This window comes from Myotis lucifugus, unplaced genomic scaffold, assembly GCF_000147115.1.
Source record: "Myotis lucifugus unplaced genomic scaffold, Myoluc2.0 scaffold_1, whole genome shotgun sequence".
NCBI classification, from domain to species: Eukaryota; Metazoa; Chordata; class Mammalia; order Chiroptera; family Vespertilionidae; genus Myotis; species Myotis lucifugus.
Window position 1 is genome coordinate 30,886,170 of NW_005871049.1, and position 21,794 is coordinate 30,907,963.

At 40.5% G+C, this 21,794-nt stretch overlaps 1 protein-coding gene across 3 annotated transcripts in view; it reads left to right on the forward strand.

The window, feature by feature from the left end:
- Positions 1 to 21,794, forward strand: part of PALLD (palladin, cytoskeletal associated protein) — a 383,511-nt gene that overhangs the window by 136,085 nt on the left and 225,632 nt on the right. For all 3 annotated transcript variants that reach the window (XM_006081879.2, XM_006081880.2, XM_014456605.2), the window contains exon 2: positions 16,894 to 17,072. In XM_006081879.2, the coding sequence (XP_006081941.1) occupies positions 16,894 to 17,072 (179 nt within the window). The remainder of the gene's footprint in view (positions 1 to 16,893; positions 17,073 to 21,794) is intronic.

Here is a 21,794-nt window from a genome sequence, read left to right on the forward strand (position 1 = left end):
CAAGAAAAAATATTGAAAAATAAGAAGGGATGTAAAAAAAATTATGGAAAGAGTGGGGAACTCAGGAAACTATCAAAATACATGTATAAAATAATGTTCATAAAAATTATTCTTTAGTTAAATGATAGAAAAACATTTCAATCTTTTTAAAGGTCTCAAATGTGCTTTTGAAAAATCAAATTACACTTCATTGGCTTTGAATTGTAGCATGGGGTTTCCTAACACAAGCATTTTCAAAATTAGAGAAGTTCTACATTAATGAAATAAGATGGGCCTCTAGTAAATAATAGTAAATTTAAGAGAGCTTTTCTTTTTTCTGTTTGTTTATCCATTACCATTTATTCCCTCTATGTCCTCTTCCACCTCTACCCACCTCTCCTTCCCCCTGTAATCACCGCACTGTTGTTCATGTCCATGAGTTCTCTGTGTTTTGTTTGTTTGTTTTTTTTGCTCAATCCCTTCCCCCCAACACCCCTCTCTTCAGCACTTTAGAATCTAGAGGAAATACTCTGTCACATATTGACACAAGTTTTTGTATAAAGCAGGAAATATTTTTTAAAGTATATTTTGTAATGCAAACTGCATACATGCAAACATTGTAGCACTTTTGTGTGCTGAATATGAGCTTCATTTAACAGTTAGTGCATCCCCAATAACTATCCTAATTAAAAAGCCACTGGAAATCTCAAGTTATTTGATTGAATTAGGCTGCTCTAGTGAATGGGTCATACTTAAGAGGATTATGCCATTCTTTAGTATTCAGCACACGAGGGATTTAGGGATTTTGTCCCACTTTCATACATCAGCTGTCATTGTTTGCTAAAAGAAAGATTATAGCACCAGTTATCATAGTCTCTCAATTAACCATCGAGTTCTTGAATTCTCTTTATAAGATCTCTGCCACTGATCCTGCATCTTCAATATATCTAGTGACAAGGAATCCACTACTTCATTCCAATCCATTCTATCTTTGGGCATATGGAATAATTTTAGCTATAAGAAGATCCTCCAGAATTGACCTAACATAGTACTCAGACAAATACAGGGTATTCCCCCCCAAATGTATACACACAATGTCTATAGATTCTATTACATTTTGAAAATGAGATGTATTTTAATAAACACTGCCTTTGTAATTATTCAGAGTGTATACATTTTTGGGACACCCTATATTTTTTTAATTATTATTTAATTTTTTTATTGATTTCAGAGAGCAAGGGAGAGGGAGAGAGAGATAGAAACATCAATGATGACAGAGAATCATTGAATGGCTGCCTCCTGCACGCCCCCTACTGGGGATTGAGCCCGCAACCTGGGCATATGCCCTTGACCAGAATTGAACCCAGGACCCTTCAGTCCACAGGCTGATGCTCTGTCCACTGAGCCAAACCAGCTAGGGCGGGGGACAACCTATAGTTTTAAGCCCAGGCTATCACCTGGAAAAACTGTGGACCAATGGAACATTAAATTTGGAGGGAGAGAGAGTATGATCATTCTTCTCCCCTCTCCCCCCAAATTGAGAGTTTGATGAGTGTGAGATAGCCTTTGACAGATAACATGGATTTCTCCCCCTTTTTCTATCACTGTGTAATTTATTTCTCTTACGTCCATGAATTGCCAAAAGGAGAAGGTAGTGATGAAAGGCTTTCTCACCATGTACACAGGCTTGAAAGGATAAAGTGAGCTGTTGGCACTCTTCCTTGTCCCAAGCAAGTCTTAGGAACGCCAAAGAGAGGTGTGGCTGAGGCAGAGACCATGTGCTCCAGATGTCCTGACATACACATATTGGGCTCAGAATTAGAATCCCTCTCCACAAGACAAGTTTTGAAAGTTTTGCTGTCCTTTACCTGCACAGCAAACACATGTAGCCATTATCTTCAGTGACATTTTTAAATACAAAAAAACCCATATATTTTTATGTAAGCAAAGCAACTATGATAACTTCCTGTACCTAGTAAATTGCATACGATAGAGCCTTTGCCCCTAGTATCTGCACCCACGTAATAGTCTTAAAGGTTTTTTTTTTTTTTCATTTTGTCTTTTGCAGAGTTTTTATGTGTCTCTGAAGCCAGTTTTTAAAGCTTGTGCCTTGTGTGATCTTAGATGCATGCAATATATATGGAATGATGGAATGTAGCCAGGTGGAAGGTGCTCTTTTCCTTTGGAAAATATGGACTTTTTTTCCCCTGGAAAACATGGATTTTCATGATGAATAAGGAGAGCTTTTTCATCATGAAGAGAAACATATTTTTCAAAGAAAAAAGATTTAAGTCTCTATCTAATCATAACACTAATTTTAGCACTTAAGAAATAATCTAGTCCCTTGGAATGAAATATGAGCCTGAGGTACTTTGCTCTGAAAAAACCAACTGAAATGAGACGTGCCATTTTATTCGTTACTCAGATTGCCAAATATGACAAGGTATAATTAGTCCTGACTTCCTGCTCTTGCTCACACACCTGAGGCCCCTCCCTGCTCCAGCCGCAGCTCCACACACCCAGGATCTGAGGGAAAGCAGGAGAGGCAGCTTTCTTGGGAAATGGCTCACTTTTCTAGATTCAAAAGGATGTGCTTGATCTGAATCGTGGGGAGGAAGAGGACAGGTGGAAGTTAGAGAACTGCCTGTGTGGCTAGAATCAGAAAGGCAGTTGCAAAGCAGCGCTTGCAGAATGTTTGAGACTCTTTGAGAAAATTGATTCAAGGAGCACGTCAGATGTTAAATCCAGGTACGTGTATATGTAGGTATACGGTGTGGTGGTGTGTGTGTGTGTGTGTGTGTGTGTGTGTGTGTGAGGGTGTGAGTAAAAAATATTGCTCAACATTTTTTATGAAGGCATTCGCTATTTAATGGACAGGATAGTTGGTGCAGGGCGGGCCCCTGAGTGCTACCTGCTAACAATGTAATTCCTGCTGCACCTCACTTTTCATTGTCTAATGAAGAGAGATCCCCCGTCCCTACACACACAGTGGATACTTTATTTATTATAGCTCCCCTTGAAAAAACTGACCTCTAAAGGTAGACCTCCAGAAGGAATTCAAAATAAAAAGAGGGAAATGCATTCGGGAAAGGGAGCGGCTTTAACATGAGCTAAAGGTTTACACTTTAACTGCGTGCACTCACGCTCTGTTGTTGGCCTTTGTTTTGGGGCTGCTCAGAGATCGCACTGGCCACATTTGATCTAATGACGCACATCATTAGATAAGACTAGAGCCAGAACACTGTGCGAGGAGGCCACTGAGCCCTCCCAGAATATCCACCAGGTTGGAGAGGCGGGTGCTGCCCTCCTTGCCTGCAGCAGCTGAGCTGCCGGGGCCTCCACCAGCGCAGTGCTCGCTGAAGGCTTCTTTGGAGATGAGATGAAAGATAGAGATGCAAAGCCCTTTGACTTCTAACGTTTCAGCTTTCTCAGAAAGAGAGGTATTCCCCCTCATCCTCTATCCTCACTTCATTGTGTTTCCTCCTCCCTAATCATGATCAGCTGGCAGCACGATGAAGGCCAGACCTGGAGGGGCTGACTAATACACTAGGGCAGTGGTCGGCAAACTCATTAGCAGAGCCAAATATCAACAGTACAACGATTGACATTTCTTTTGAGAGCCAAATTTTTTAAACAAACTATATAGGCAGGTACATTGTTATTAACTTAGTTAGGGTACTCCTAAGGCTTAGGAAGAGCCACACTCAAGGGGCCAAAGAGCTGCGTGTGGCTTGCGAGCTGCAGTTTGCCGACCACGGCCCTAGGGAAAATTATAGATGAAATATTTTCCTTAATTTCGGGGGAGGATGTTCTTCCACTGCGGAGGAAAAGGTTGTGTTCAGTGTGGTTGCTCGTGCAGTGCAAGGAACTAACCAGCAGGCTTGCTAGGAAGTCCGTATGCGAACTGATGTACGTGGGTTTCTGTAATTCCATAGTCTTGACGATACCAGGAGGACCTGTTGCCCCATGCCCTACTTTGGTTGTGGTCGTTTGGGGTTTCATAATTCCGAGGTAATGATGGTATTTCAATAGGCAGGTTCCAAAAGCATCGGAGACTGACAGCAGTGTCTAATAAAACATCTCCCGTTTTATCCCCTTTGGAATGTAATCCAAGTTACGACAATGGCTAATAATTACCTTCCCTAACTGTAGCAACAGAATAGCTGAATGCGCACCTCTGGCTGTTTCATGTGTGCAGTCTCTCACTCTCGGGCTCTCCGCATAATCCGTTCTTTCCCCCAGCGCTTTGAAGGCTTGGAGGCGTTCAAGGCACATTTTCAAAATGCAGGTAACTTTCAAGTGTGACTTGTCAGGTCATGCTGGCTTGTTCGTGTGTTTGCATAGAGGATTGGTGAGGATGAATCTATTTTTTTGTAACTAACAGGTGTAACTTGAGAATTTGTGAATGAGTGACAGGAGGATTGGGAACCCCTTTATCCCCTCCTATACTGTGAAATTTACTTTTGTCTACGCATGGGAATGAATCGCATTTGCAGAGTGAAAATATCCACTAAAACCAAAATCACCATTTCAGGTTGCTCTTCGCGGTGAAGTAGGACAACTACACATCCTGGTATGCCTGGAACAATCCCCATTTGTTCCTGTAATTATTAATGGTAGCCTATTTCACTGTCAGAAATGTCCTGACTTGGACATTTAATATATGGACCATATAATATATGGTCACCCAAAGCATTTTCCAAAAGGGGAATTAAAAAATCAGTAAATTCATGTGCCATGGCAAATGGCAGCTTCTCTCCCCCCAACCCCCCAAAAAATATTTCTTAGAGTTAACAGTCAAGGATAGATGGGATGTTAGCAATCAGCATTTCACATTGATCCCTGTCTTTAAAAAATAAATTTTAAATATAATTTGATTTTAAAGAGAAAGGGAAAGGGAGAGAGAGAGAGAGAGAAACATCAATGATTGAGAGAGAATCATGATGGGCTACCTCCTGCACACCCACAACTTGGGGATGTGCCCCGACTGGAATGGAACCATGACCTCCTGGTTCATTGGTCAATGCTCAACCGCTGAGCCACACTGGCTGGGCATAGGCAAATACTATTTAAACATAGGCATGGCATATATGTTTCAACTCAGATGCCAACTCTAGCCAACAGACAAGGGCTGCCCAGAGCACCATCTGAGAAGGGCTCTGAAACCAAATCTGGGGCAAGTGGGAATGAGGGCTTTGCACTGGAAGAGGTAGTTGTAAAATGTAGGCCAGGCATTAAATGTTACTATTGTCGAGTTAGATGAGATGTTAGCGATATAATTCAACCCAGTGTTTTCCAAACTGTGTTCCATAGAACACTAGTCCTTCAACATGATTCTCAAAACATCTGTTCCTTGTCAAGTAAGATAGAGAATGATGCCTGCCATTGTTCTCTTAGAAATTGAGTACAAAGTTCTAAAAAGTTCTATGGCAGTGATGGCGAACCTATGACACGCGTGTCAGAGGTGACACGCGAACTCATTTTTTTGGTTGATTTTTCTTTGTTAAACGGCATTTAAATATATAAAATATCAAAAATATAAGTCTTTGTTTTACTATGGTTGCAAAGATCAAAAAATTTCTATATGTGACATGGCACCAGAGTTAAGTTAGGGTTTTTCAAAATGCTGACACGCCGAGCTCAAAAGGTTCGCCATCACTGTCTATGGTAAAGACTGATGTTTAACCCAGTGAGTGCTCCATAAACCTAATTGGCCACAGAACCCTTTTTCAATGGTATCTGTCAACTTGCTGCGGGACTACTTTCTTGAGACGCTAATGAGATGACACTGGTCTAGCTCATTCCTCAAAATACTCAAAGAAGGAAACTCAAGCCTCAAAAGAGAACAACGAGATCACATTCAGCTTTAGCTGGTCTATACCAGGCAAAACCAGAACCCTGGACCGCCGCCTCCCAGTCCTACATCCTCTCTCCTACATCATCAATGGGGGAAATATTAGGAGCAATCTAAGAGTTCAACAGCTCTGGCAACACAAATAGTGTAGACTTCTGTTGCCTGTTTTTCTAGTTGTTGTTTTTTTAGGGATAGTGATTGAATATCTGCATGCTCATAGTGTCCAAACATAAAGCTACCTCTATATAAAACAAGATGAAATTATTTATGAAGTTTAGTTTTAGCTAGGCTGCCCCCCACTTCTCTTTTTAAAAAATATGTTTTTATCTATTTCAGAGAGAAGGAGGGAGAGGGGGAGAGAATCATTTATCAGTTGCTTCCTGCACACCCCTACTGGGGTTTGAGTCTGAAACCCTGGCATGTGCCCTGACTGGGAATCAAACTGTGACAGCCGGGTTCATGTATCGATGTTCAACCACCACGCCACACTGGTGGCCACGTGTTCCCATTTCTATTTTATCTTTATTTCTTAGGAGATAAAATGACTATAGATGAAAGAATTGCTAGACATAGTCTCGTTTGGAATCAAAATCTATTTTATCATTTCCTGGGCTTTGAATTTCAAAAAGTCAATCTATTTATTGGTCTCTTTTGGGCCATGAGGTTAAAGTACATCTGTCATCCACACAGATTTAGCTATTGGTCTTTGGGTTAAGCAGTCATGAAATGATAGCCATAGTAAATTCAGACAAGGACTTAATTTCACTTTGGTCTGCCTATTAATCCACATGACAGAATAAACATGGTGTGCCTTGTGTTTAATATGCACATATGTAAAAAATTAAGAAATCTTCGGTGACAAGACAAAAACTGCTCCATGAAAATTAATTGGTGTTTAATTGCGGATGTATGAAACACGATATTTACAGGCGGCCTGCCTTTGAGTTCGGCATAAACAAAATTCATCTTGGGCTTAAGTTGCCAGTTGTGCTTTGGTGGTTCTCCAGCCCATGGCTGGGCACTGCCATTCCCTTGGGAGAAAGGAACACCTGGAAAATATAACCACTCCTAAGCCATTGATGTCTCTGGGTTTTTCCCCTCCCCTTTATTTTTGTTATAATAACATTAAAGAAACTGGTTCCTTCAGTTATTGTCAAGCATGCGCTTCCATGAAACCATGTGGCTGCTTGCACTCTGGGAGAGGGGGCAGCTGCAGGCTAAATCTGCCATCCTGCAATCATTGACATCCTTTTGAAGATAAATGTTTCTAGGAAGCACACATCAGTGGAGTTATAGAGCAAAAATAGACAGACATCTTTCAACTTCACTTCGTTTCCCCCTGAGCATAAGAGAACTGGCCTATAGCAGAAAACAAAAACTCAACTGTTTTTCACGCTTTTTATTTTAAAGCACCTCGTTGTTTCTATTAAGTGACTTCTCAGATTCACCATTCCCTTAGCAGAGTTGGAGACGATGGGCCAAGATTGATTGGCGAAGCTTTATAACGTTTACAAGTCGGATTTGTGCATTTTAAAAGCCACATGTTTAAAATGCAGGGCACAGAGAATTTCCACGATACATAGTTGTGGCTCAGAAAAAAATAAAGATACCAAAAGAAACTGTCAGTCATGAAATCTGTATTTCCTTTTAAGTGGTAGAATCAACGTGTAAGCCAAGCGATGCCATATGTGACTTTTAAAAACATAAACTATTAGTTTAGTATACTGGGCAGGGCAGTATACGTTGCCAGTGGATTAGTTAGTTCCTGTCATTGAAGCAGTTGAGGTTATTCTCATAAAAATCAGCACCATTGCCCTATCTCAGCGAACCCGAGTGTTCTGAGCTCCCCCAGATGTACTTCCCGACTCCAGGACACAGTGCTGAGCCCCTGCTGCTAGTTGCCAGGGTCATAGGAGAAGAAAAACAGGAAGGCCACATCAGGGAGGACAGTTTTCTTACTGCTCAAGAAGGACAGGATTGGTGATTGTCAAAGACAGCCACTTGCGCAGAAGCAGCTGGGGCCCCCTGATTTTAGTTATCCTTCGACCTCTTCTGATCCATAACAGTCGATACAGCCACTCACCCCCAACAGTCAGCCTCAGACCAACAACAGTCAGCCTCAGACCAAGTCAGAGGTTACCTTTAACCTCACCTTGAGATGTAGAATGTGAACAATGAAAGACAGGGTGGTGAGTGCACAAAACACAGTTTATTCTTGTATTATTATTTATTAAGTATTGTATTATTTCTATACAAATAACTGTAAGCCTACTTTTGCCCCACTCTGTAGTGAACTTTTCTCTGTAAAACATTGAATTTCAATCCTACCAAATCCTGCTGGTGCCATAATGTGATCCTTCAATTTTCGGCAGCATCTCATTTTTAGGCTAGAAGGTTTGGAAAATCCTGGGGAGGTAGGGGGAGGCATTATGAATTAAGTATGTATTTTAAACAATCTTGATTTCAATATCCCAGCACAGAAATAGAAAGAAATGTGCCATCTTACAGAGCTTTAAATACTATAATTCTTTTTCTCTCTGTTAGAATCTTTTGTGAGTAGAAAGCAAAAATTCAAGACTCGTGATGTCCATTACATTATTCCCTCTCTAATAAATTGATCTTAACCTAAGTATTTTATCCAAAGCAAACTCAATCTATAAGTATAAAGCAATAACCAACTTTTAAAGAGTTTTTTAAAGCAGTACATGCTTCCATGTGATGGAGGAACCCAAGTTCAGTAGATGAAGTGTATTCAGCATCTCCTTGTATCTGTAATTGAGTTTTCATCTCTCTTTGCCGCCACCAGTAGTCTCATGAAAGAAGAAACCTAGCTGTCATCTGTACCCTGAATCAGTTCCTTATTTTAGAATTGAAGAGCAATAAGCCCCTTGATGAATAAATAAATGTTTGATTGAATGAATTAATTAGACATGTTATTACCCAATTAATGCAAGATTGTTTTCATACCCTATTTATAGCCTTGAAGTCTGACAATCAGTCTAACTCAATACTTTTGAATGGGGATTTACTGCACACACTAATTTTTTAAGGTTTTCTTCTCAGCAACCCGTTGTGTGGCAATTACATAACTAATGAGTAGCTCCACCAGAGATTAGAGAGGAAAAATCAGTAAACGTTGTTAAAACCTGTTCGTCTCCATAGGAAAAAGTTGAGTGGAAGGTGAAGCAACAAATATTGAGGGAAGTGAAATTTTTAAGATTATCTGGGTTGAATTGTCCATATTCTTCTGTTTCATTTCTGTAAATAAATGAGAGTTGCCTGTATCGAAAAATATAATGAAAACTCCTTTACAAGGTTGTTGAGAAATAAAACAAGTCCATCTTTACCATGTGCATAGCCTATGATAGGCATTCAATAAATACTAACTTTTTCCCTTAATTTGAATTTATATCAGTCCTTAAGAACTATCATTGTTCCCAAATTTTGTGTCATCTCCTCATTCTATAAAATTATAATTATATATTTTAACCATTTTATAGTAGCAAATTTGAAGTATGATTGAAGTTGAAATTTATCCAAGGTACTAAATGGAAATGTAGAGAAATAGATTTTGATTTTCCAATATGTTATCCAGTGTCCTATCTACTAGATAAATGGCTTCCAGGTATTACAAATGGGATGTAAAAAAAAATGTCGGGGTGTCTGCAAGTGGAATTTTACCCAAGGAGACTCTCTCTTAGTCATATTACATGCTTGCACATGCTCCCTCTAAACCAAACCCTTTTTTCCATTCTTACCTCATAATAAGTAGAAATAGATTTCAGGATATGGAGGGAAGACACAAGGTGTTTTCTAGAAAGAGACCAAGTTGAAGATGGCTAATGTGTTTCATTGAAGACATTCCCTCTCACCAGGAAAAGCATTCTGATTAATTAGTGATGCCTGCCACAGGCCAAGGGGAGGAGACATTACCTGTGCCATGCATTTACCAAACGTGTACTTAGTCCTGTTTTGTGTGCTTTTACATTTTAGCTTGCCATGCCAGTATTGCTTTTTCTAAGTTGCACTAGCAACAAGAATTTAGGAAAAATTCAGGAGGTCAGAATTTAATCAGCAGATCTGACTTTTTTATGTCTTCTTTCAAAAATATTAAGTATTTTGAGGCCTTTGCCAGAAAGCCAATTGAATAATGTCCTTTAAGAAATTTTTTTAAAAATCACACATGTTTGTAGCACATCTCATCCATCTACTTTGTGGTGTCAAAACTTCAAAATTCTAGGATTCTCTTAGATAAGAAGGTGATTATTTTTGATTTGCTACATACACAGTGGACCAGGCTGATTTTTCTCTTCTGATATGTGCATTAAATTGATTAGAGTTTCATTTTATGCTTTTTAAGTGCAGTTCATTTTGAGTAGGTGAGAGTAGATAAACTTCTCTCCATATACATCTTAAGGCAGAAACTATGATAGTTATTATTAAGCTGTTTAGTCAGTTCTTTGTAAGCTTATTCTTCTTTGATTTGTTCAATGTTTTAATAGTAGGTTTTGAGTTAATTTTTTGTATGGCAACAGAGCTTAAAAATAGCATGCTAAGCAAAATAAGTCAGATGGAAAAAGTCAAGAACCATGTGATTTCATTCCTTTCTGGGATAGAAAACTACAAGCAACAAATGAACAAACAAACAAAACCTCATAGACACAGAAAACAGTATGGTGGTTACCAGAGGGAAAGGGAGGTGGGGGAGAGGTAGTGAAAGGTAAAGGGAGTCAAATGTATGGTGACAGAAGATTTGCCTTTGGGTAGTGAACACAATGCAATAGACAGATGATGTACCATAGAATTGTACATTTGAAACCTATATAATTTAACCAATGTCACCCCAATAACTTTTTTTATTGTGATGAGAAACAAAAACCATACAATTTTCCATCTTTTTTTCAATTATAGTTCACATTCAGTATTATTCTGTATTAGTTTCAGATGTACAACATAGTGGTTAGACAATCATATACTTAAAATTTTAAATGTAGGCTTTATTATTATTCAGGTATGGTAAGGCCAGTATATCATGGGATGATTACCATTGAAAGATTGCTACAGTTCCCAAGAGTAGGAAGCATACTATACTGGTGAGGGTGGGGGTGGGGTGGGGCACATAGGGAAGCTTCGGAGTTGGTCAGGAGGCAGAGGGAGCAAACTGAAACATGGGCAAGAGTTTCCATGAGAAGGAATGGATGAAGCAACGTAACCAGATTTAGGCTTGGCCAGTCTGAGTCATTTCAGCGGGCTCTGGAGCATAGAAGTTGTCTCTAGTTGCTCCCTGGGTCTGGGGTGATTAGGACAGGGGGTTCATGGCCCCAAGTTTGAGAGCTCATAGAGGAAGTGGTGGTGATGTGGTGATGTGGCTCTGGACCGGTGAGTTTTCATTTGAAAGGAGTGCTTGAAGGAGAGTCATTTACTATAGCTACGAACTGGCCATTCCTGGGAAGGGCCCTTTTGCTGGGCCATTACTAGCTCCAATGTGCAAACGGTTCCAATCGTAAACTAAACACACATTTATCTAAATATTGGCTGGGAACCATGCTTCCCTTTTTGTTGCTAAAGGGAGTCTACCATCTAAATATTTGCAGGGGTGTTTTTTTCTCCTCCCCTCGAGTCACTCCCTATCTTCCTAAGTTTAACAACACAGAACTGATCACTTGACAGGTACTGACATCAGTAACAGTTTGACTTTCCCGACAGTGTCAAAGCAATATAATGACTCATGTCAATTATTATTTTTTTAAAGTGGTCAGTTTTTCGTTCTGTTGAGCCTCCCCTTTTTTAAATATATTTTATTGATTTTTTACGGAGAGGAAGGAAGAGGGATAGAGAGTTAAAAAACATCAAAGAGAGAGAAACATCGAGCCCTTGACCGGAATCGAACCTGGGACCCTTGAGTCCGCAGGCCGACGCTCTATCCACTGAGCCAAAGCGGTCAGGGCATGCTCATGTTAATTATTATGCCTACCACCTGATTTGGACAAATTTAGTCTTTTCTGTGCACTATATCTTCTATGTGTTACAATCTGAGATGCTTTTTAAGTTTTATGCACAGAGTTGGAGAATAAAACGCATGAGTGTTTAAAAAACAAAACACAGGTCACCCAGGAAGTTTGTAAGCACCATTTCACCCTAAGCAAGTGCTAAAGGTGTAATGAACCATTTTAGGAGACTAAATATATGTGTTAGACTGTTGCAGAAGATGAATTTGTTGCCTCAATCTTTCTGCCAGTATTAAAATATATTTCAAGCATTTTATTATGCTTACTGATTATTTTCTTCAGCCTTATACTTATCATTATTGCTCAGATTATAATTGATCTTAATTCATTTTTTTAAACTACAGTTTCCATGGGATAAATATGCTAGAAAAGCATTTGGCAACTACACATGGGATATTAGTAGATGCTAAATGAGAAAGAATATCATGGTCAAATAAGTAAATGCTAGATTAGACAATGTTAAACAAATTCTTTTCTGCAGGATTTCTCAGGGCCTTTGATAAGAAAATGTGAATTGCTAACATCAATTCACACTGATGGACTGATATATAATATGTAGCATCTGCCAAATCTAGTAGGGCACAGATCCTTCACTACTTGTTTATTCATAGAAAGCATGTTCTAAAGGAATGAGTGGCAGACAGTATTTGTAAAGCATCCGCTACATGCAATACACTATGGATCAATTTTAAAAAGTTTTAAAAATGCATTTTTCTGCAATGTAGGAGTCAATTTTTTAGATAGGAAAATAAGGCATAAAAGATATTCTGAAGTGATATATCATCAATTGTCAAATGAATAATGCTAATTTTTTTGGTAGAGAGGTGGGATGAGCAAACAAACAGAACACAATTTTCCATACACTTAGATGCAAGGGACCAGAGGTACAAAACACATAAAATATGGTTGCTATGTTAAAGAAGTGAATAACCTAGATGGAGAGCCAGGACTCTGTGAAGCAAGTTAGTGTGATCCAAACATAATAGACCAGAGTGTCTTAACCTTTACATGCACATGCATTACCAGGAGGATCAGCACTGAGTCGGTAGATTTGGGGTGAGAGTCAATATTCTGCATCCTTAACAAGCTCCTAAACCAGTGGTTCTCAACCTTCCTAATGCCGCGACCCCTTAATACAGTTCCTCATGTTGTGGTGACCCCCAATTTCATTGTTACAAATTGAACATAATTAAAGCATAGTGATTAATCGCAAAAACAATATGTAATTATGTGTTTTCCGATGGTCTTAGGCGACCCTTGTGAAAGGGTCATTCGACCCCCCAAAGAGGTCGTGACCCACAGGTTGAGAACCGCTGTCCTAAATGATGCTGATGCTGCTGGTCCAAGGATCACACTTTGAGGAGCAAGAACTCAGGACAGGAGTTGGCCAACTTTTTCTATAAAGTCCACATAGTGAATATTTTAGGATTTGTGAGCCGTAGAGTCTTCTGCAACTACTACTCAACTTTGTCATCCTAAAGCAGAAGCAGCCATAGACAGTAGGTAAATGAATGAGCATGGTTGTGTTCCCAAAAAATTTATAGATCACGAAATTTGAACTTTATATAATTCTTTAAAAAAAATTATACTTTAAAAAATTTTCCATTAAAAAATATAAAAACCATGTCTTAGCTCATGGGAAATAGAGAAAAAGCAGTGGGCCTGCAGCAGGCTGCACATTTGCTGAACTGTGAGTGAGAGGTCAAGATATACACTCCCGTGGAGAGTCAGTGGAGGTGTCCCTATGAAGCACATGTAACCAAAGCAACTAATCTTTTATTTTAATATATATTGTTATTGATTTCAGAAGGGAGAGATAGAAACATCAATGATGAGAGAGAATCATTGATTCGCTGCCTCCTGCACACCCCCCACTGGGGATCGAGCCCACAACCCAGGCATGTGCTGTAACTGGGAATCAAACCATGACCTCCTGGCTCATGGGTTGATGCTCAACCACTGAGCCATGCTGGCTGAGCAAATCTTTCTCTTATTTAAACCTTTGTTACATTTTGTTCATGCTTCCTTTTTCCTCTAATAGTTGGTTTATGGATTTTTTATGAAAGATTAAAAAAATTCTAATTGGCATTACAGACAGACAAACACCTCAACTAGTTTCAGAGTTTACCAGGTATTCTTTCTGTTTCCTGTGGTATGTAATGCAATGCTTTCCACGTAGAAGCTGCCAAGCAAGCAGGTGTTTGATTGCATTTAATCTGTCAAAGGAGCCTTTCACGTGGCTGTAAGGAGGAGGAGCTCCTGGGTGGGATGAATGTAGAGTGTAAGGAGAGACTTCCAAGGAGGGGAACGTGGGCAAGTAATACATGAGGGCCGTGTCACGGACAATAAATCCGTGCAAATATTTGACAGAAACAGCGGATTAGTATAGGAAAAGGATAGAAAATAAAATCAGGGCCAAGTTCTATGGAATGCCTCAACACAGATCTGAAGTTTAGGGGATGATGTATGTAGGGAACAGTTTCAAGAACTTTAATCTGCTACAGGATATAGAAAAGATCCATAACTTACTGGAGATGAAGAGATCAATGAAAAGATTTCAGATTAATTAAAATGTAAGCCATAGTTCTCATGGGTGAAGACCTGGACTGTGACCCTGGAAGGAGAACAGAGAAGAAAGAACTGAGCGATGGCTCCAGGCTGGAATGCTCTCCAAGACTAGAAAACAAAGGAAACCACAAAATACCCTGGAAGCAGGAAATACTGCTCTTCTCAGTTGCCTCCAAAGTAACCTGCATGCATTGTGTAGGCTGCTCCATTGACTGGGGGCTGTGTGTGTGTAAGGTATCTTAATTCCCCAAATCATATATGTTTTGTGAGTATCCCATATTTATTTTTAATGAAGTTTCTGGAGAGATAATACTGGAGTATTAACAATCTGGAGTGTTAGCAAACAGATTTGCTTTGTTAACATTATTTTCAGGTTAAATATAGACACATACCTATTTTAAGCTATATAAATACAGAAAAAAAAAGCTTTCTGTACCATATTTTTACAAAAAGGGTACCAAGGCCAAAGAATTTTCTAGAAGATTAGACTCAGAGGAAATCTCCAAGTGCTAATTAAGAGCTCAATGGACAATACAGTCCCAGAGACTTCAATCCTTTCCATTGTAAGTGGCACATTCCTACGTATTTCTTTAAAAATAAATCACATTTGGCGGGAGGTGGTGGGGAGGAGGTTGGGGCAGCTTCATAGTTTTTATGAAACTCCTGTGGAGAGTTTGAGGTGCTGGGGGAATAAAGGAAAGAGTGTGAGAGAGAACTTGTGTTAAAATAGTCTGGCAGCTTGCAGCCTCCCACACCAACGTCCTGGTTGTTTGGGGAAGGAAAAGTGCTGACCAGCAAAAATGAATTACAACTGCTCCATTTCTCTAGTTGTGGGAGCCAAGCGGTCTGCTAGAAACATTTGTAAATATCGGAAATGTGGAAGGCATTAAATCTATTATTGCTCCGTTGATCAGAAGTCTTAGGGTCAATGAAAATATTGCTGCCTCTGATATTTTTAACGCGATGATTAGTTTCCCTTGGTACAATAGATATTTTGAGCATAACGTTTGTATTACTTTCATATTTTTCTTTAGATAAGAGTAATAGATAAAAGTGGAAGAAATGTAAGAGTCATTTATTATAAAACATTTTATAAGACACTGAATTTCTGTTCCTTTTCTTCTGCAACTGGAATGGTCTCACCAAGTTGGACAATGTCGCTTATTTCCAGGTTGATAAAACATACAGGGTGCTTTACAAACAAAACCTGTGGGAATTGTCTAGTCATTCATCTCATGGTCTAAAATGTAGAGTTCCCATCAGTAACGTGGACACAGCTCTTTTTTTAATTTAAATTCTTTAAAGTATTGCATGAGTCTCCTTTTTCCCCCATTGACCTCTCCCTGGCACATGCCCTCACCCCCCTAGTGTCTGTGTCCATTGGTTAGGCCAGTGGTCTGCAAACGCGGTTCACGAGCCACATGCGGCTCTTTGGTCCCTTGAGTGTGGCTCTTCCACAAAATACCACGTGCGGGTGCGCACATACAGTGCAACTGAAACTTTGTGGCTCATGCGCAGAAGTCGGTTTTCGGCCTGGGCGAGTCTATTTTGAAGAAGTGGCGTTAGAAGAAGTGGGGGGTGTCGGTAGGTTGGTCGGTGGGGCGACAGAAGACGTGGCGCAGGTGGGCCAAGAGATACGTAGCGCGGGGGAGGCGCGCTCGACTCATGCACGAGTTGAGTGAGACTGGCTACAAGATGAGTGTGGATGGGAGAGTTGGAAGGGGTCGACCTCAGCGAACGTATCTCAATCAGATTGAGGACGTTTTTAGCAAAGGCCAGCTTAGGAGTACCCTAATGAAGTTAATAACAATGTACCTACCTATATAGTTTAAGTTTAAAAAATTGGGCTCTCAAAAGAAATTTCAATCATTGTTCTGTTGATATTTGGCTCTGTTGACTAATGAGTTTGCCGACCAGTGGGTTAGGCATGCATACAAGTCCTTTGGTTGATCTCTTACCCCCTCACCCCCTGCCTTCCCTCATCGGTTGGACTGTTTGTTGATGCTTCTATGTCTCTGGTTCTATTTTTGTTCATCAGTTTATGTTCATTATATTCCACAAATGAGTGAGCTTATGTGATATTTATCTTTCTCTGACTGGCTTATTTTGCGTAGCATAATGCTCTCCAGTTCCATACATGCTGTTGCAAATGGTAAGAATTCCTTCTTCTTTACAGCAGCATAGTATTCCATTGTGTAGATGTACCACAGTTTTCTAATCCACTCATCTGCTGATGGGCACTTAGGCTGTTTCCAAATCTTAGCTATGGTGAATTGTGCTGCTATGAACATAGGGGTGCATATATCCTTTCTGATGGTGTTTGTTTTCTTGGGATGCATTCCTAGAAGTGGGCTTACTGGGTCTTTTTTGATTGAACAAGCATCTGATTATAGCGCACCCAGCCTTCCACTTCTGCTTTATTATTTTAACCACCACCATTTCCTTTCTTTCTCTCCTTTCCTTTGGCCTCCGTTTGGCCTGCAGATGGTTCTGTGAGGGGAAGGAGCTGCACAACACTCCTGACATTCAGATCCACTGCGAGGGTGGGGACCTGCATACCCTGGTCATCGCAGAAGCCTTTGAGGAAGACACAGGTCGCTATACCTGTCTGGCTACGAACCCCAGCGGCTCAGACACAACATCCGCCGAGGTGTTCATTGAAGGTGAGGAGAGGTGTGGGGCAGTGGTCAGCAGTGTGCATGGTCAACAGCTTCAGCATCTCAGGGCTTCATTGTGAATATGCTTCCCCAGTGCAAACAGCACAATGGTGTCGTGACACAGAACTCATTTCTCCCGAAAAATGTATAAGTAAATAGAACAGTCCCAACACTTAGGCATGCATCAACCGCATCTAATGTCAACATGTGTTCCTTTCCATTTGAAACATTTCAGCTACATTAACTTAATTTATTTAAAATGTAAAGTATCCAATTTACTTTTGCTTTCTCTAGGGAAAAAAGAATGAAAACATATTGAAATACTGTATCTATCAACCAAAGTTAAACTCTAAATTATTTAGGAAATCGTGAGAATAAGGGAATATTTTTAAGTATTCTCATTTGTCTTAAATTCTAGAATTTTCCCTCTTTTAAGACTCTGCTATTCCTGATAACTAAGACTTAAAGAGAGGCAGGCAGAGAATAGAATGTTTCTATCAATTCACTTTGGACAAGACTCAGCCTGTAGAGAATTAGAAACCTTGATATCAGAGTATATAGTTTTAGATTATTATTGCATTGTGATTGATGCCAATAATTTAAGTTGGAAGTGTTTTAAGCACCGCAGTGTTGTATCATCTCTAAATCCATAAATCAATATGCATCTTTTCACAATACTAATTAAAATACAGAAAGAAAGTTAAAATTCCTGAGGTCTCCACCACATGAATCTTCATCTTTGAACTACTTTGCATGTTTAATACAGCCGAATTTCTTCCTTATTTAAAGTACAAGAAAGCAGGATGTGAGCGCCTTCAAGAACTGACAGTTTGGTTTTAGAAGTAAACTGCTATCACTCATAAAAGTGTGCACCTTGACTTCTGCTAAAAGGTGCCTCTGCATTATCTTTGAAAGCAAACATTTGTGAGCTCCTCGAAGGACCTTGCCCTGTTAATAAAAGCAAACATTCTGTTTCTAGTAGTAACTAATACTTACATGGGACTCATAAATGCACACATAATACACATACGTAACCATTTAAACTTCACGGAAAGCCTATGAGGTACTATTACTAGTCCCTTTTTACAAATGAGTAAACTGAGATCCAGAGAGGTTAGAGAGACTCATTCAAAGTTACACCAGGATGTAAACCCAGGCAGTCTCTCCCCAGGGCCCATATTCTTAACCACTGTGTCATACACACATCAAAGTGCTAAAGTAAGAGAAAAAGAATAACAAAGGTTTTTAACATTTAACAAGTTAGCAATAAGTATTAGTCTTGGGCAGACTGTGTAGCAAACTCCTTGAAATATTTTGGAATGTCATAAAAGGAACTTAAAGCTTCCATTAAAAACCTGTTCGTTAATGATGATCAGGCTCGTCACCCAAATCCAAGTTCAGATAGAGCACCTTAAAATTAAAGACTTTACCTGCTTTCAGCAGGGGTAGGACTGTAGTGAATTTTAGTGTGTATTGCCTTTATGCTACAGATGCTCAATGAATTCACAGCAGTTTAAGTCATAGCCTATGGACTCAATTCAGCCAGTACTTTTTAAGGCCCTACTGTGTGTGAGACAGTACAGGTACAGATATGATTAAGACACAGTTCCTGATATCTAACAGCAGAGATGGGCATATTTAAAAAAGAATATAAAATGATAGGTGATATTATAATAAGTGATATAATAGAAACATATGAAGTATTACATGGTTACAAATGAACTTTAAAAATTAACTGCAGTATCTATAAGATATGCTCACTTTTCACATGAAAAGAGGAAAAATGTCTCTATCTCTGAAACTGGTTTCAGTATCTCGCTCCAATAGACCCAAACCATCCACAGCATGGTCTTTACTTTTATTTATTTAAACGTGGTCTTCATGTAGAAGCTTATGAACCACCAGTCCTCTTCCGCCTTTGAAATCACCTGCGAGAGCTACTCAATGTGGGGAAATGCACCCCTAGTTCTATATGCATGTATGTTTCATGCCCTGGACTTCGGCAAAGACGGTGGGTTATTTTTTCCAATGCACAGTTTCCCACGTGATAACACTGAGCTCACTTAGCCAACCCGCCATTAGGTGTCTGTGACTTCAGATAGGCTGTGTGTGAAGAGGAGGATAAGGAAGCTGGACAGAGTTAGAATGAAGAGCTATTAAGGTTCAGTCTCCAGTGCCTAATATAAAAAAACTAGCTCGTTGGCCTTGTAAAATATGGGTAATGATTTTTAAAAATACCTGAGAGATTTCAGTATATTTTTATCCCTGAGAACAAGAACTTTAGGTAAATTCTTAGGCTATTATGACGGAAAGTAAGAAAGCTTCCTATTTTACTTATCCAGCACTAAATTAGACTCAGCCATATCTCTATTGAATTGTTTCCTAAAGCATGTTATTAATAGGTCAGCATGTAGTCATCCAGGGTCTATCAGGGTGTAGGAAGTTTTCTATAGAATTTAAAAATCCAAACAAAGCCTTTCCTAAAATTTTACCAACCTACTGGTTGGAAACCATCTAAATTTCACTGTCTTATGGGGCAAGTTTTAGAGCGATACAAAAGAAATTACAACTTAAGAACCAGCTAACATTTATTTAGTGTTAGCTAGGAACCAATCACTTCATTTTTATATGAGAAATTACCCCATTTTATGGTTGAGGAAATTGAAGCTTAAAGAGGCTAAGTAGTGCCAAGATCGCATACAACACACACACATGCACACACATGCACACATGCATACATGTGTGCAGGTGCTCACACCCCCACACACACATAGCACTTAAGAATTCAAAACCAGGCAGTCTGACCCCTGAGTCTGCCTTCTTCACCACTCACTCCAGAATAAAATGTAGATGAACTCATTATTGTGGCAGCTGTAATCACCTCAAGCTATTCAGGGCACATATTGAGCACTGTTTAGAGAATTTACTAAGGAATTACCGTAAGCAGGCAGTGATGTAGACACTGCGGGCATGCAGGCGCATAGGATAGGCCTGTGCTCTGCCTTCCCTGACGCTCCCGACGAGGAGGGAGAATAGAGCAGTGCACTCATCAATCATCCCAACACCAGCCAGTGCCGGGAAGGAGGAAAAGGTGGCTGGTGGGGTCCGGGGATCAGGAAGGCCTCTCTGAAGAGATGACATTTGATCTACAACCTGGACCCCGAGAAGAAACCCACAGGAAGACTGGGAAAGAGTGCTTCACACAGAGGGCTCAAACACAAGGCCCTGAGAGGGGAGGACCAGATGTGTTCGAGGAACAGAAGGAAGTCCAGGGTGGCTGGAGCATAATAGAGAAGAGCCAGCTGGGAGGGTTGGGCAGGGGCCAGTTCATGTTGGACTTAGGGCCTTGTGGTCACTGTTAGCAGTGTCACTGTTAGTGGGCCTTTATTTTCAATAACATCACAAATCATGGAGGGTTTAAACAGAAAAGTCACATTAGCTGATTTATACAGGGTGGGACAAAAGCAAGTTTACACTTGTGAGAACCCAAAACAGTTTATTCTTGCATTCTTATTAGTTACTGTATTATTGCCATAGGAACAACTGTTAACCTACTTTTGCCACACCCTTTTTAAAATTCTTGCTTTAGCTTATAATGGGAGACCAGTTAGAAGCCCGTTGCAGCAGCACAGAGGAGAAACGAGGGGCTTCAGGAGGAGATGGTGTAAATGGAGGTGGGGGGTCAGAATTGGGTTAAGAATTCAGGGGTAGACTCCAAAAGCTGAGCACTATGAAGGGAACCAGGCAGCTCCACCGCCTTCAGCTTTACCAGGTGTGTGGACCATGCTGCCAACCTCTGGAATGGGGGGACGGGAGGAGCAAGGTTAGGGGCCAGGGAAGGGCGTGTGCTGTTTTGAACTTGCTAAGTTTGAAATTCCTACTTAGGTAGGCAAGTGGATGTGTCATGTCAGTAATTGGACATATGCCCACAGTCTAGCCCACAGGGCTGAGTGAAGTATCTGGGAGTGTCAGGACGTCGATATAACTAAGACTCTGGGACTGGGCATACCTACCAGGCAGGAAGGGAGTGAGAGAGAGAAAGAGAACCAGGTCGGAGCCTGGATAATCCTTCCTGTGGTGGGAGTTCCAAGAGGGAAGATGCCAGGGAAGGAGAGGAACCAGGCAGAGTGTGTGCAGGAGGCAGGAGGGGGTGTTGCAGGAAGGAGGGTAATGCCAGCTCTGTCCATTCCTGCTGAGGGTCCACTCAGATGAGGGCAGGAGGCAAACGCAGGGTTTGGCAGCTGTGGATGTTTAACAGGAGGGATCTGGGCAACCTGGACAGGACCAACCATCCAATGCAATGAGTTGAGAAAAGCTTGCAAAATATGGAAAGAGAAGCAACAAATAATAGATTGTGTTGGGGACATTTTGTTCAAACACCAGCAGACTCGAAAAGTGTGCGATCAAAAAAGATTTTTAATTGAGGTATAATTGACAGATAATAATAGTTTCAGGTGTACAATATGATTCGTTATATGTATATACTAGAGACCCGATGCACGAAATTTGTGCACTGGGGGGGGGGGCGGTCCCTCAGCCGGGCCTGCGCCCTCTCGCAGTCTGGGAGCCCTTGGGGGATGTCCAACAGAGGGCTTAGGCCCACTCTCTGAGGGCCTAAGCTGGTAGTTGGACATCCTTAGCACTGCCACGGAGGCAGGAGAGGCTCCTACCACCACCGCTGCACTCGCCAGCCATGAGCCTGGCTTCTGGCTGAGCAGCGCTTCCCTT